Source organism: Crocodylus porosus, unplaced genomic scaffold (genome assembly GCF_001723895.1).
Source record: "Crocodylus porosus isolate Cpor-Errol unplaced genomic scaffold, CroPor_comp1, whole genome shotgun sequence".
Classification (NCBI taxonomy): domain Eukaryota; kingdom Metazoa; phylum Chordata; order Crocodylia; family Crocodylidae; genus Crocodylus; species Crocodylus porosus.
In genome coordinates, this window is record NW_017728915.1 from 37,030,700 (window position 1) to 37,046,446 (window position 15,747).

The window sequence follows — 15,747 nt, forward strand, 5'->3', positions numbered from 1 at the left end:
GCCAGGAGCTCCCTGGGGAGTTATGAGAGTTGGAGAGACTTTTTAAAGAAAGGGATGCCCCTACCTGGGGCAGGAAGCTAGGCCAGATGACCTCCTGAGGTCATCCCTATTCATCTCCGACCTTATAAATTATCCATGATGAACAGACTTCACATCCTAAGCAGAAGCTGAGCTCCCCCCACAGCCACGGTGACTACAGCAAGCATGACAACAGCTTGGCCAGGGGCGTTCAGACCATCACCCCCCGTGCGGACCAAAAGCACTCCCTCCTGTAGCAGGATCCGCTTGTCGCCTCTTGCCGTGGGGTTACATGCACGTTATTTTGGGCCCTCCTCGCTGCTCTGGGTCTGCATTTGGGAGGCCTGGCCCCGGCCTCGGGGATGCCAAGGCAATAGCAACACAGACCGTGCCTTCCGCCAGGTCAGAACGCAACCATGCCCCGTCCCTCGGCTATATTCTTCATCCGTATTGCTGTGGAAACAGAAAGAGCCGTCAACACTTGCAGCAGGTGGTTTCAGTCCAATGCAGGGCAGTGGTTTCTGGGGAAGAGCTTGTTCCAAGACAGCTGTGAGAACCACAAGACGTGTTTGTGCCTCCGGCGTGTCACGGGCTTCACACATTGGCACACATTGTTCCGTGACCCACCAAAGCTAATTTTGTGCCGCCTCCCCACCTCCACGCTCTCAGGAATGGCCAGGAGACAAGAAGTGGGTCTTCTTTGGTTATTCACCCTTGCAGAAACCCACTTTTCTTTTGAGCAAGGAGCCCAGGCTGGAGCAGGGTCTAACAGCTTGACTTCTTCACGTCTTGCAGGCCTTGGTGGGAAAATAGCTTTCGGTGCCAGGGATTCGGCCCTTGGGATGCACCCTCCTTTCAGACAGGACCCTTAGAGAAGGGACAGAAGTAAAACGAGCCTTGCCCCCTTTCACCCTCCGTGGCCCTGATTCAGGATACGCGTCGTCTCATCGCAAAAGAGCTAGAAAGCAGCCAGTGACATTTTGCAGGCAGCGGTTTTGAAACAAAAAAAAGGGAGCTTTTTTTTTTTGTATAACCAACACATCATAAATTTGCTGCCCCAAGCTGTTGCTCAGACTAATGTACGAAGAGCAGGTCCATCCGGGCTATGAATGTTACCGCAGACTCTGGACAGCCCCATAGCCGATGCCTGGGAGGGAAGGGATTGCTGTACACATGCCTGGTTTCTCTTACGCACCCATCTATTATTTGCCACCATCAGAGGCAGGGTCCTGGGCTGGATAAGCTTTAGTCTGACCCAGCGTGGCACTTACCGCAAAGTGTGCACACATGTGGACCGAACAAGCCCAACGCTGGCTCCTTTGCAGCAGGTTTGGGATTAAGGGGAGCACAGTCGAAATGGGCCATTACAGCAGAACAAGGCAGTTGCAGGAAGCTGAACCTTGCTATAACCCTGCCATGAGCCGGATACAAGAAGGGCTAAATCTGCTGCAGGCACTGCTGAGACCCCCAAGACATCCACCCAGCAGCCATCACACTTTCAGATACCAGTAAAGTCTGCTGGACAGTCTGGGTGCCCCACCAAAGGTGCCTACACGATGCTGCCCCCAAATGACTCCATCTCATGTTGTTTAAGCATCTGCATCCTAAAGTAGGCATTGTCTTGCCTAATGCCAATCCACCTGCAGGGCCTAATCCTGTGGGGATTTGGGAGCACGTCAACCCAATCAAGGCTCACGCCAAAGATGACGAGGGGTGCTGGCTGGTCCGTTTTACCCTGCTCCCCACTCACCTGGGAGGGGACCTCTTTGATGGTTGCTCTAATGTGAAGTGCAGACATGACCCAGGGCTCTGGCACCAGGGAAGGGAGCCCAAATCACTGGGCAACTGGTTACGCTAGGGTGATTGCTGGTTTTCTCCTGTTGATGCTGGTTTCTATAGAATATTTACTGGGTCAAAGCAATCGTGGTGGGGAAACATCTATAGGCAGGAGCTAGGGAATTGAGGTGGAAGCCGTTTCACAGAGGCTTGGGCCAGGCTCCTCGGATGCAAAGTCTTGGCCATAAAGGCTGGGAGTTAAGCATTGTTTTAGGAGGCAAGAGACCTGGGTCCAGCCTCCACTGCTAACTCGGGCAGAACAGGGAGGGGTTTGGGGGGGCGCGGGAAGTGAAAACGGGTTTCCCTCTGTTCCTGGGAAGCAACCTTGCCACCAAGCTGTGGGTCAGAGGTCTTGCCTCACTCCTCTCACGGAGACCTGGAGCAAGGCCAGCCCTGTGCGGACACAACCGAGCATCCCACCCCGGGCATCTCCTTGATGTCTCCTATGGGCAGCGCCCTCCCCAGCTGCCTGGCTTGAAGAGTCCCAGTCCTCAGGCCTAACTCTGCGCGCTACATCGGGAGCTCAGAGCAGTCACTCGGGCCAACAATATTGCAACCTCTCCCCACCTCTGCCAATGTAGCCTGTGCGCCGCAAGCCGTCTCTCATGGGGCTTCATGTTATATGGAAAGAGTGGGGGACACATCAGTCCCTACTTGGGACAGACTTACAATTTCCTCTGCCTGAATTAATACTGGATATTTTGCCCTTGAAAAAAGCCATGTTTCCTTTCACAGGCTGGAGCAGGGTCTAGCAGCTCAACTTATGCACCTTAAAAATACGTGTGCAAAACTCAACAGCTGGTTTTCCTGAGTTTGATCCCTAAACTCAACTCCCTGTTAATGAATAAATCCCTGCTAATGAATAAATGACTTCCCCATACTGCAAAAGGACACTGCACCCAGAAATTAATTCTCCCAGGCACTGATCCTACTCCAGGGCTGAACTCAGTGCAGTGGAAGATAAGGGCCCAGCATCTCACAGGGTCAGATGATGGGGATACACAGTGCCAGCTTAGCTGACCAAGGCAGAAGACGTCCTCCCATGAGTGACCTTGAAGAAATGCAACAGCGATAACCCCACCTTTTGGAAGGGAAAAAGGATCCCCGCTCCACCCAACTCAAACCAAGTTCATTTTGCCGTTAAAAGAAAAACAGAGGTAGAGAGATTTAAAAAATAGAGCACTTTAATTGTAAAAGGAAAAAAAACCAACCAAAAAACTTTTATAATCAGGCATAAAAATAAATATGCAGCCTAGCAGAAATTCACATGAGGGACTGCTCGGGGCTCTCAGCTGCAAAGCACGCACGTCAGATGTTGCAGAAATTCACCTGCTCCATTTGCACAGAAAGCATGTTAGTCAGGATTTGCATATACCAATGCCCTGCCTACCATGTACCCACCTCAGATGGGGAGCACATGCACTCCTGAGCTTAAAGTAAACCTATTAACACTTTGCCACAAACTTTAAAATGAACATTATTTTGCATATCATATGTATACATAAAACTCTTTGGCTAGGAAATTTTTTTTTTTTTTTTTTTTTTTTTTTTTAAGCAACAAAAGAGATAAACCAGCGTTTCCTATATTCAATATTTTTACACAGGATGTAGAGGGGTTGTTCCCAAATTGCAAAGTCGTCATATACAAAAAAATCCTCCATAGTAAAAAACAAATGCGTCTTCAGGTGTCCAATCTTTGGCAGCTCACAACAGCATTTTAAACAGGTTTGCACTGTCCATCACCCTCAATGGGATCGCAACCTCTACGGGGTGCTTTGATCCTGGAGACTTCCATTTTATTTGAGGCTCTCTCAACCTGTATTTTTTTTTTTTTTTTTTTTTTTTTTTAAAAGAGAGGGGCAGAACCTCAGCAGATGCAAACCATCCTAGCTCAGCTAAGATCTACTGCTAGATATGTGGGATGCCAGACAGTGACCGGAAAGTCCCAGCGGTACTGCGATTTCTACTCATTCTGAAGAAATCCAAGGTCCCGCCTTCTGCTGATCCTGGATGCAGACAAAGCACAGTATAAAAAGCACGCGGTTGTGTGTGCAAAAGCCAAGGATCAGCAGGCAAACCTCCCCAGAATGGACGGGTCTCGTCTAGCCCTTTTGCTAATAAATGAACCTTTTGAATCGCTGGGTTTATTGGAACTTCTCGGCCATGAACAGCATCAAAAAATAAAGAAATAAGAATACAAAATGAATGTCTCTGGGCTTCTTGATGCACAGTTGGAAAGACTTCCAAAGATCAGTCAGTGCCAGGACCAGAAAGGAGTTATTCTAACCCTGCCACTTAAAAAAACAAAAACAAACCCCAAACCGCTCAGACAGCGATTTGTTGACTTTCTCGGAAGAGCGGCCTTTGATGTGGCCCACAGATATCTTGGATGATCCGGAACATTTGCTCGGGCTGCATCTCCTCAGTGGCTGGAAACATCGGGCTGTTGCTGTAAGATCTTCCTCCTTCTTCCACCAGCTGCCTAACAAACACCTGTTCCACCTATGGCAGAAGAAAAGACCACCAAGATGCTTAAATAAAATGAGAGAACTTGGAGCAGCGATTCCCAACCAGGGTGCGGAGGCTTTTGAAGGGTGCCACAAGGCCTGAGCTAGGCTTAGGCTTGCCCCTGCCTGGACAATTCCTGACCCCCTATCAACCAGCCTCTATGGAAGGAGGTATGCATTGCCATAAGTAAATTCATTTTTTAAATTGGATGCCACTCGAATCACAAGAGTTATAGAGGGGGCCATGAGTCCAGCAAGGGCCATCTCAGGTCCAAAATGATTGAGAACCACTGGTTTAGAGTCTCCGATTCCTTTTGCTCCCGATTACCTTGCTGGCTGAGCTAGCTGTTAATGGTTTAACCTATACGACTGCTACAGTCAAGCTGATGCTTGCGGTATAGCGCATCAGTGCTACAAGCAAGAGGTTGGTTACAAAAGGCACAGATAGAAAGGTACCAGCGGACCAGGAAAACCTTCAAGAGAGGAACTGGGAAAAGAGGGAAGGATGTAGGGAGACACTGGCCTACAACTCAATAATCTTGAGCAAGTCACTAAATCCCCTTATGCCTCAGCTGCCCTTCTCTGGCCATGAACAGACATAAAAATACAAACCAGTGTAAATCATGCTGGGGTAAGGCGGGATCAAGACTGGACAGGCATGCAGCCATGCCGGGGGGCTCACACGGGATGGGGCTGTTACTATACCGCACCATTAGGTGAGCAGGTATTTGCCTTCAGCAAACTGCTGCCCTGGGATGAACACGGACAAAACCTGGTGTCATTTATCTCCTGCATTTATCTAATTCTTTCAAGGGAAATAAAGGTCGTTCTCCAGCGGATGGATCAAGTCTCCTAGGTCAGGGGTCTGTGCTGTCTGTCTGCCGTTACACACGGATGTAAGCTGTGCACCTGTCCCTGCTGTTGGTTTGCCTTGCCTATTTAAATGCACTTCAAAGAGGGGGAGTGTCTCTTTATGACTGCTGCAGCAATGCTGAGACCATCAGCAAGCAATAAGCCCCACATGGCTGCCTTTTGGAGCATCCCTGGGCATACACCCAGGATCTCAGCTGTGCTCTTGACAGCACTGTTGGGTATGCCTGACCCAGCCCAAACTCCTGCCACACAATACAAGTAGGTGCAGCTTATTTCAAGGTAGTCCTGGGATCACTGGAGATCAAGTGCCAAGCAGAACGGAAGCTTAATTTTGGTTGGAGATGCCGGTCACTGCTTTAGCAGCACCAAGAACTGGGCTGTTTTTACTTGATGACAAGCATCTTTGCTTTCTCGTCTTTGGGAGTCATTTAAAAGCTTTGGAAGCCCTTTTAGAGCCAATACACTCGTCTGCCATTAAGTTTTTAATTCGCCACCCAGAAGGTTTGCTCTAGGCTCCTTCAGTCCTCTGTATCCTGAAGGACTTGGCATTGTAAACCACCATTCGCTGCCCACACTTGCTTCCCTGCTTGAAACCATAACCCTCCTCGTGGCAACTCAAGCAGTTCTAGTGATTTCTTTGTCAGCTTCTACAAGAGATGAGAAGAAAGCTTACAGCTGAGGAATGAGGGACAAGGTAGAAGTACGTAACAAATGGCAATGACAGTGCAAAGTACAGGAAAGTACAAAGGAAAAGGGGAGGAAAGATATGTTTCCTAGTCACATGAGGTCAGATTGCTAAGCTTGACAGCAAGGCTGCATGCCATTTTGCACTTCAATTTGTGCATGCAATTAATATGATTGCATATGCAATTTGGCTCTGCTTGGGTGCAAATGATTCAAATGGACAGCCTGGATGGCCGTCTCCTTCGGCTTGTGTGGGCAAACAACTCTTCTGAATGTGCAGTTGCAGGACATAGGCACACATGTGGCATACAGCTCTGCGCTTCTGAGGCTTGATGGCTCTGGTCTTGAATGTTAGAAGCAGAAGAGACAGGATAGGGGAGAGAGGCCGAACTGAGCTGTGGGAGACAAAAGGGGGAAGGTCAAGTAGTAAACTTCCCCCGTATCTAATCTTACCTGCACAAGGATGAGTTTACAGCGAAGGGGCACTGCATCCGGGAACTCTTCGCCAAAGCACAGTGTGACTTTGCTGTCAGGGAAGCGGCCTTGATTGCTGTAGAACTGCTGCAGCTCTGAGAGGAGAAATGCAGACGGTTGGAAAATGATAGAAATGAATCATGGGAGAGATCTGCACTTGCATGCACAGCTATAGCAGGCGCTGTAGGCCCCCAGCCACCTGCAGCAGGCATGTTGTCCACACCCATCCACTGGAGATTTTTAAATCTCAATGCAGGGGCTCCTGGTCCAAGCCCACAAGGGGCTTTGTGGCAAGATGCAGGCCGTGTTATGTCAGGGATGAAGTTCAAGAGTACCAAGCTGAAGTGCTTTGTCTGCATTTGTGTGTAGGAAAAGGCAAGAGTCCGGCTCCAATGTTTGATACTTCTCAGCCTAGCGAAGAGCACTCCCTCCCCCGCCACACACACACTTTTGGAAACCCTTTCAGGAGGCAAATGGAGTTACAGGGGGGAGGAACAGAGGTGTGTGTGTGTGTTTCAAATTGGGCATTATATACTTTTTATTTTTTAAGAGGAAGACTAAGAAAAGCAAGAATAACTGCAGGTCCTGAGCTGTAGCCACCTCAAGGTCAGTAAGAGCTGCATTTCAATCCAGATGTGACCCTCCTACATAAGAGTACAGGTATTTCCTTGACCCCAGGGCATCTAGGCATGATCCTTCACCAGTATAAAACCAACCCTCTGGTGCATCATGCAAATCATGCCAAATCACACAAGAAGGCAGAAAACTACAGGGTATCTGGAGCCGTCACTGAAGCTGGGCACTTTGAGGATGAACTCTACATAGCAAGCACCAGATCTTCATGTGGCATAAACCTATGGAGGTTAGCTGACCTCAAGAGCAGGGATGATGGTCTGGTGGTCAGAGTACTGCCTGGGACCTGAAGTACTTGGGTTTCAAGATTGTGCTCTGCCACTGGTTCCCTGTGCAACCTCAGTCATGTCACTCAGCCTCCATTCCCCATCTGTACAATGCAGCATTGTCACACCCTGCAGATAAGTGCATTCAAGACTGCATCAAACCCAGGCACTGTTCTAATGGAAAATGGAGCATTTAAACCCCTTCAACTACAATGGACTTCACAAAAGTCATGCAGGTTTCTACTAGCTGAAGGTGGGACCCTACAGCGCAGGAGGATGTTGATGCAGTTCCCAGAACTGTCCAAGGGGAAAGCGGACGGGGGCAAAGACATAAAAAGAGCATGGTACCAACCTCGGATGAACTGGTTGGTGTCAAATATCTTGACCACCTCATCCCTTCCCAGCTTGTTGGGCCTGTCCTTGAAGAGCAGGGTGTTCCCACTCCAAAAGACCCGGCCCTGACACAGCCTCTTGATGAAGATGCCCTGCTTGTTGCTGTGCAAGAGGACGCCCCGTTCCAAGTGCCCAAAGAGCTTCCTCATGATCTGCTTCTGGCGGTCGTTGGGGATGGTGTCAGCAGAAGGGAACCGGATGTGCTCCAGGCTGTCGGTGCAGACTTTCTCGCTGTGAGTCGGGGGCTGGCTGAGGGAAATCCGGCAGCCTTCGGGGTAGGAGGTTGTGGTGTGGCCAACCAGCTTCCCACCATAGTAGAAGCTGATCACCATCTGACAGTAGCCTGTGGCGAGACACGCAGACATGGCCTCTCAGAGGATGCACAGACAGCCTCTCCGTCGTGGCTGACAACAACCCATGGCTGCACACAGGACGGAGCTACAAGAGCCCTGGATGTGCCAAGGGTGCAGCTACCAGCAGCCTTGGCTGCTCTGTCAGCATCATGGCTCTCCAGCAGCTTGCTGGGGTGGGAACAAGCAGTGTTTTTAGAGGAGAGCCTGCAGTTATTACTGCCGTGAGTAGACCTCCTGAAGCATGGCTTTTTATTGCCATCAGTTCACAGGAGCTAGGACCCTTATGGCTTTATCAGCTAGTACTGAACATGCCGTTTGTGACTACAGCATGGTCTCAAGCACACGGCCCCCTCCTGTCCCCAGGCTACAGATTTCTGCCACTGATGAGCAGCAAAGGGTTTAGACTTGGGTAAATCATGTCAGCAAAGCAGCTTGCTCTATGGGACAACGCTGGGTATGGCTGGGAGAGGTTCACCAGCACCGTACCTTTGGGTGGTATCTGGCCAATGCCCTAGTATGTGGCTCTCTATACTCTCTTTATGCTCACTGCCTCATGCTTTATGGCCTCCGTCCTCAGCACCAAGGCAGGGGAGCGGTCCCATGATCACTGTGTGCCATAATGGCAGGACTATCTAGGAGCACTGGGACTGGCATGTCATTGAGCTAGGAAGCACACAGCGATGTACCTGAATGACCCTGAAGCTGCTCACAGTTTGAGTACCCGTTCATCAAGGGCACAGCTGCTGGAAGAGAAGAAACAAAAGTTACATCCGTGTATAATGCTCTGGCACACGTATGGTCTCATTCCATAACCGCAGCCCGCTCATTTAGCTTCAGCGCAACCTCCTCACGCCAAACCCACATCATTATTCCTCCTGGCTTTCACCTTCAAATACACAGCCCTTGTGGGGTTTTGAAAGACTCTTGCCCATATCAAGGGCAGAGTCAAAGTCCAGGGGTACCCAACAGGGGATCCAGGATGTTACAGATCCCATGTTTCTCATGGGAATTTGAAGACCTCCCAGAGACACTTAGAAGCTGCTGGCATGCTAATAGTAGAGACCTGAGGATACCTGAATCCAGAAACGTTGGTCACAAAGTCCTAATGAACTATTAAAAATTGGAGGAGGTTAGGGCCAACCACTGCAAAAATAAAAATGTTTGCAGGAAGATTTATAATTTGATGTACAATCAGCTTCTTCCTAAGCTAGCAGCATATCTATAGGCAGCTGCTCAGAGATCGCATGCATCTCCTGTCTGGTTCCTCAGTGGTTACTGAACCAAACTCCGTTCTATTAAAACATCACATTTACTGTTTGTTTCTTACACGGATTAGATGGCTGCATCCACCAGTCTGGGATGGGAGGGTTTCGGCAACTTTCTTGAGGTGGGGATGGGCTTCTCTTTATTATTCCCAGGTATTCGTCTACACATGAGGGCTGAGGAAGAAAAAAAAATCATTAGATCTAGCTGGGATGATGCAGCTGGGGCTGGTCCTGCTTGGAGCAAGGGGCTGGACTAGATGTGGCCTCCTGAGGTCCCTTCCAGCCATCATGTTCTGTGATTTTATAATCATCTGGACAGCAAACCTGGACTGAGTTTTGCCATTTCGGGCAATCGGTGTCCATTTGCAACAGGTTATTTTCAGGATAAGGAATGGTGGGAAAGGCCATTATAATAAAGCAGCCAGGAGTCTGTGACATCAGTGAACTCGCCCTTTTTGTGGCTGGTTAGAAATCTGGGCCTAGGGCTTCATGAACAAGCCAAGAGACCAAGGGTTGGGCTTGGGAAGTGGGTGGGAAGCTGCGAGCAGCATTTGGCCCAGATCAACACCATCAGGAAGAGCAACAAGGACTACTGAGCTCTGGCCCAAGCTGAAATGCTTACACAAAGGAAAGCAAGGCAAAGCGTCACTGATGTGACAAGCAGGTGTCATGGACGTTTGCACTGTGTTATGAAAACAGCTGGGACAAATGCATTTGCAATCCATCACTTGCCCACCTTGCAACAGCGATTATCAGAACTTCATTCTCCCATCTATCCCACCCTGCCAATAAAAAAAAAGGCAAAAAAAATCCAGGGAGAAACTCTGCCATCAGCAGCCCTTTCAGCCAAGAAATCCCATCTCGCTCTTAGCCATAGCAATTCATTACCTCTTTCATTAGGTCATCTACTATTGTGGAGGGACTGCAGTCCATGTCATTGACTTCGTTCAAGCTGTTCCCATTCGCAATGCCAATTTTGCCTGCAGAGAAACACAGCGATTCAGCGCTAAACCTTATACAGCATCCTCGGAAAGAGCAGACTGCAAAAGCAAGCAGATGGCTTTGGAGACCAACAAGGGTGCATAGTTGCTAAAAGCAAAGAAAGCAACACACAAAAAAAAAAAAATTGTACGTGTCTTATTGCTCACTGTCCCATGTCAACCGCCTTGTTTGTCATGTTACTTTAAATCACATGAGATCTGAGGCTGGTAGTTTTGACTCGGGGGGAAAATTCCCAGTGCAGTCAATGGGAGTTTTGGCAGAGCAAGGACAGTGGGCTCAAACTGACTGGGTTACAGGACACTAGAAAAAAGCTAATTCTGCTGCAGCACAGTCCTTTTCTCAGCCATCTACAGGAAATGGAGAGGGGATAAGGCTGCTTCTTTTTTTTTTTTTTTTCTTTCCTTTTTTGCTCCTCCTGCCCAAGCACAGCTCAGTCTTGTCGCTGGGAACCTGCCATGCAATTTGCATAAAGCATGTAACAAGGGCACAGAAATGTAAGAGCCCCGAGTGTGAATGAAGGTGACAGAGCCCAGCAGGCTGGAGGCAGATTTCCTGGCAACTTGCATTTTGCATGTTTTTCTTTTAACCATGCGCCCCTAACCACAGATGAAGATAAAATTAGCGCAGCTAGCGCCAGACCGGACACCACTGCAACAACTGCTTGCTGCTGAACAATTGTGGCTGTAATCATTGATTTTACTGAGAGGTTATGAGAGGGGGGTTTAGTCCATTTGCACAGCGTGGGGCAATGCACCTTTTTGGGGGGAACAATGTTGGGGCCAGAATCACTGCTGCAATCTTAGTAGGGCAATTTTGAAGCACTGCTTCCCACCGTCCCCTTGGAATTACACTAGAAACACTGGTGTTCATGCCCCCTGAGCTTGCCCCCATGGAGATTTCCCCAGGTCCACCCATGTTGTGGCTCCAGGAGAGTCTGCTGTCCTGGGACTGGATCCACTAGAAGCCAAGGCCATCTGCGGGAGCCCCCGTGAAGTGGTCTAGAGGCCCTTCGTCTCCCAGCCAGGCTATCCAGGCTTCTCTTGAAGCAGGGCAGTACGTCCCAATGCTTGGGAAAAAGTTAATGCAATGAGGCTGCATTGACTCTTATCCTGGATTCCCAGGTGTCTGCATTGCCCAAGAAGCAATGGCGCGGGGATGCGTGGCTGGGAAGAGGCACGCAGAGGGCAGATCTAGCAGGGCTGGGGAGGGGAGTGGGAAGAGCTGCCCTAACATCTAGCACCTCGCTGGGACAGACAGGCCCAGGCTGGCCCGGCAGGGACTCGTGCTGGTGAGAGCTGAAAGCTACAGGAAATGCAGCCTAAAATTTGCATGTAGGTCAAAGGCACCAGCTTTCAGCAGTGTTATTAGTCCAGTACTCGGTCCACCCCTTTGCTTTAATAACCAGCCACAGCCTCCCCTGACACTGACCCCTCGGCGGTACAAGGGCAGCTGCGGGGGAGTCGCGTCACTCGCTAGCACTTACATTTCTGTTCTTCCTCCGGGACGATGCGGTACACTTTGTACGGCTCTGAGATATCCAGCTGGGACCTGTCCGTCACCTCCTCGAAGTCCGGGCTCTTGTTCAAAGCACAGCGGAGCCTGGTCTTCCAAGTGGCGGGCTCCGCTTTGTCACCTTCTTTATATTTCCCTTTGAAAACGGCCCATGCCTGGAACAAGGGACAGAGAAAGCAAAGTCTGCTGACAACCGGCACTGACTCCAGAGCCACGTCTCGCCCTCGTGACTCCCATTACTCCATTTCCTAATGCCCTTCCTCAGGGGACACCCCCGCCAGCTCCAGTTTGAGTCGCTTCAGCTATCTTAGATTACCTACCTGGCACCTGTCAATCCACCGCCAAATCTTTACTTCAACTTGCACCATCCCTATCAGGTAGTGGGGTGCTCCGGTCCCCATTTTACAGGCATTTTTCTGAGACACAGACCTGCTCGCCTGAGACATGCACAAATCCTGTGATGGGGATGGGAACTGAACCCTCATCTCCTGGGTCCTAAGCGGGGTACCATCATCTTGCCCCACAGAAGCCAATGCAGAGGCCGAAGGGGGAAGGATGGCAGCTGACAGCCCGGGGCCGATAAACATCTGGCCATAACCAGCATGCAGGAAGTTTTAACTTGCTTTCAGGTAAGATATGCAGGTAGGAAGGCAGGGTCGCACCCCGTGCACTGCCCAGCTCTCCTGCATGCAGCATCTTCTGCCATCAGGGAGCCCTATTTGAAATGCCTGGAGTCCACCTTCTCCAGCCACTTATCCTAAGGACAGTGTTGTCCAGACACTTCACCCACGCATAGGGGGCTGGATCTTGTGAGATGCACCAGAACGGAGGCTATCTGTGTGCCACAAGTATTGAAGCTGGCCTTGTGGCCCCAAGCTGGTCAGACCATGCCTGCCCCCACACCTCTCTGCATGGAAATCTACCCCGGGCAAGCGGCATGGGGAAGACAGTCACTTCCCCGGCACCATCCCATTTTTTCTGGAAAAGTGCAGGACGGGTATCCCAGCTGGGGAGAGGCAAGCAGGACCAAAGGAGGGCAAAAGTGGGAGTGGAGGTCGGCAGGGCATGCAAAGCCGGAGATAATCCAGCCCTCTGGAGCAATGCACTTGCAAGTGAGGCCTTGCAAAGAGGAAGCTGCAATAGGTTTCAAAAGAGTTTTCTAAAACAAAAAGCGGCTCTTCCACCGAAAACCAGCTATTCTGGGCAAGAAGCCCACACAGAGCCACCGTTCGCATTACGCAGCATGCTCTGCCTTCCAGACTCGGCAGCAGCAATTAACTGAGGCCCCAAACGAGTCTTGCAAATGCTCTGATCACAACAGGGAAGACCGGCGAGTGAGACAGAAAGAGTTTTACATTGCCCCCCTTGACTGTCCTGACCCAGAGCTATTCTAAGCCCTCTTGCACATGCTCAGTGAAAGCTGATTTCCAAAAATACACTGGTGATCACCACAGCTGAGCTCAGCACAGATGTCAGTGCCTGAGGCCAGGGCCACAGTCTTCATATAACAGATGCACTGTGGTGCGGGGCTCACTTTTGGGGGGAAAAAAGAGTACAAGGTCAAGTTTGTTTTAGAAAGCCAAACCCCCAGAGAAGGCTGATGTTTTATAGGCAGCCTTGGTGGTATCACAATGCAATGAAAAAAAAAAAAAAAACTATATTCAGGGATACTAAAGAATCAAAAGAATTAACTCAACAACATGATCTGAATATACTGATTTGGAAAACAGCCCAACTTGATCTCTTTGGAGGGGTTTAAATGTGTCCAAAACCCATACTGAGACTCAACCGCAGTCATCTGCAGTGAGGATAGTTATGCACCTGCCTCAGTATCCAAAGGCACTCTCACTTTCTGTGAATAAATGTCTACAGTAAAAATAAATAATCTCAAAAACTCTCAGAGACCAGGTCAGTTTGTCACCAGTAAAAGGCAACGTCCGTACTTGAGCCCTTGGGAACACACTTTAAAGTAAAGACACTATAAACCCTGGTTAAAGGGAGAAAGGCAGTAACTCACAGGGCCAAATTCTGCACGTTTCTGCTGGCCAGAAGATTAGCACCAGTGAAACAGAGCAAGAGTTGGCCCATTGCCCTTGACCCCGCACTTTATTCTGGAGCCAGCACAGAACTTGATATCATCTTGCTGCACAAGCAAGTCCGGAAAAGCCACTTGGGGATGCTGGGAATTGTGTCGGAAACAGCAGCATGTTTAACAATCAAAGGCTTTAAGTGCCTTGTTCATGAAAAAAGAAAGAAAAAGCACTTTCCACTCGGTTAATGTTCAACCTTCAGCTGACCAGGGAAAGCTTCTCTCTTTGAAGAAGAAAGCGTGACTCACCTTTTGTGGTGAGAGGGAGCTTTCTTTGAAAGGAGACCAGTTTAAGCACATGTACCGGTTTTAGAAATTCACCAAAACCTTGCTAATCCCACTATAATTATGAGCCACAGCCAAGCACGGATACGCGCAGGCCTAATCCTGGCAGCTACTAAGCGCCTGCAACCCCTGAGAGGTAAAGCTGCTTAGAAAACAAGGTTCTGTCTCTGTAGGAATACACACACACACACACACACACACACACACACACACACACACACACACACTTGTTCCAGGTAAAAGTAAAAAAGTTAAAATGGTCCAGAGGTGCCAACTACTTTCCCCAAACATTTTCATTTCTTTATAGCTCCAATTTTCCATCCCTAAATAATAAGGATGGGCTATTCAAAACCAGCCCTATACATGGGTATACCTCTTGAATCAGGCCAGTTATTAGGAGATGTTATTTATTGCATGCCTAATTTGGATTTATTTAAAGGAGCTCCAGGCAATTCTTGCTATCCAAGAACAACACCCCCAAGTAGCACAAAACGCACCTGCAGGGAGGTAACCTGTTTTACTCTTATACCAGAACTGGTCCAGGTGCTGAGAGCATCCTGCAAGCGAAGCCAGTCAGTAGGACGTGAAAGCATAAGGCATGCAATAGGCTACAGAAGCAGGTGCAGGGACAGGGGCTGTGCTAATATATCAGCAATGACCAGAGACAGTGATGCCCTAGCGGAGTTGAGAGCATCCCTTACCTTGAAGATAGAGGCATCCACCTCCTGGTTGTAATCCTGTTTCCCGGCGTGTTTCCAGGGGATTCGAAACATGTTTTTCTCTTCGTTCTCCCAGATCAGCCCGGAGTACATCCCGCTGTCAATCTGTTCAATCAGCCACTGCCGGAGTCTCCTCCCACCATTTCTGTCGCACATCCTGCAAGGGAGAATTGGCAGGGATTTATTAAGGGCTTCCAAGAAACGTGTTGCTGTCGTACGTGGAAATCAAAGCTCTGCTGTCCCATCGTCAAAGATGGAGAGGTAACGGCACCTGCAGGACAGCTGAACAGGTTGCACGGTGGGGCAGGAGTTGTCAATGCTTCTGCATCTTGTATGTTGTCAGTACTTAATGTGTGGTCCTGCCAAAGTGTCCCCATTAAGAGTATACACATCCCACCTATCGGGCTCCAAAGCTACAAGAAAAACAGCCCATTGTAGATTATTATTAATATTACTATGCATTTGTGTAGCAGGATCAAAGCACACACTTTAAGCCTGAAAGAACAAATTCTGCTCTGGGTCACTCTCACATACATCCATAGCAACTGCATTGACTTCGGGGGAGTGCATTGCTCAGAGCCAAAAAAACCGAAGCTGGCCTGAAGCTGCGTTGTGGTCTGCGTGGGGCGCACACGCATCTGCTTACACATTTGGAAAGGGTTAGAAATAGCCAAAGAAGTGGGAATAAAACCCAAATTCACAGAAATGATATTCTTGGCTGGCACTTCCACGAATTGGTTATAATCGGTACTTCTTGGGACGCAAACTTCCTGCGCCGCAGCACAAAGCACTTCTTCAAATGGCACTGACAACTATTTCTGCGGGCGCCGTGCCCCTC

The 15,747-nt window shown here is 49.3% G+C and overlaps 1 protein-coding gene and 1 long non-coding RNA gene across 3 annotated transcripts; one reads left to right on the top strand and one right to left on the bottom strand.

Moving 5' to 3' along the window:
- Positions 1–2,759: 2,759 nt before the first annotated feature.
- LOC109310681 lies at positions 2,760–4,042 on the top strand. The gene is made up of 2 exons (XR_002101294.1): positions 2,760–3,011; positions 3,710–4,042. It is a non-coding gene; the product is annotated as an uncharacterized LOC109310681 (long non-coding RNA).
- IRF8 (interferon regulatory factor 8) lies at positions 3,422–15,151 on the bottom strand. Of its 2 annotated transcripts, none has more exons than XM_019535968.1 (8): positions 14,892–15,151; positions 11,788–11,971; positions 10,191–10,282; positions 9,365–9,476; positions 8,724–8,777; positions 7,644–8,027; positions 6,372–6,487; positions 3,422–4,356 (listed from the first exon to the last, which is right to left on the bottom strand). In XM_019535968.1, exons 1-8 carry the CDS (start codon positions 15,063–15,065, stop codon positions 4,180–4,182), a joined length of 1,293 nt encoding a protein of 430 aa, XP_019391513.1. In that variant the 5' UTR covers positions 15,066–15,151; the 3' UTR covers positions 3,422–4,179. The 2 variants fall into 2 exon arrangements, with proteins under 2 accessions (XP_019391513.1, XP_019391512.1); XM_019535967.1 differs by having other exon boundaries at positions 8,724–8,780; positions 14,892–15,148.
- Between the last annotated feature and the right edge of the window lie 596 nt (positions 15,152–15,747).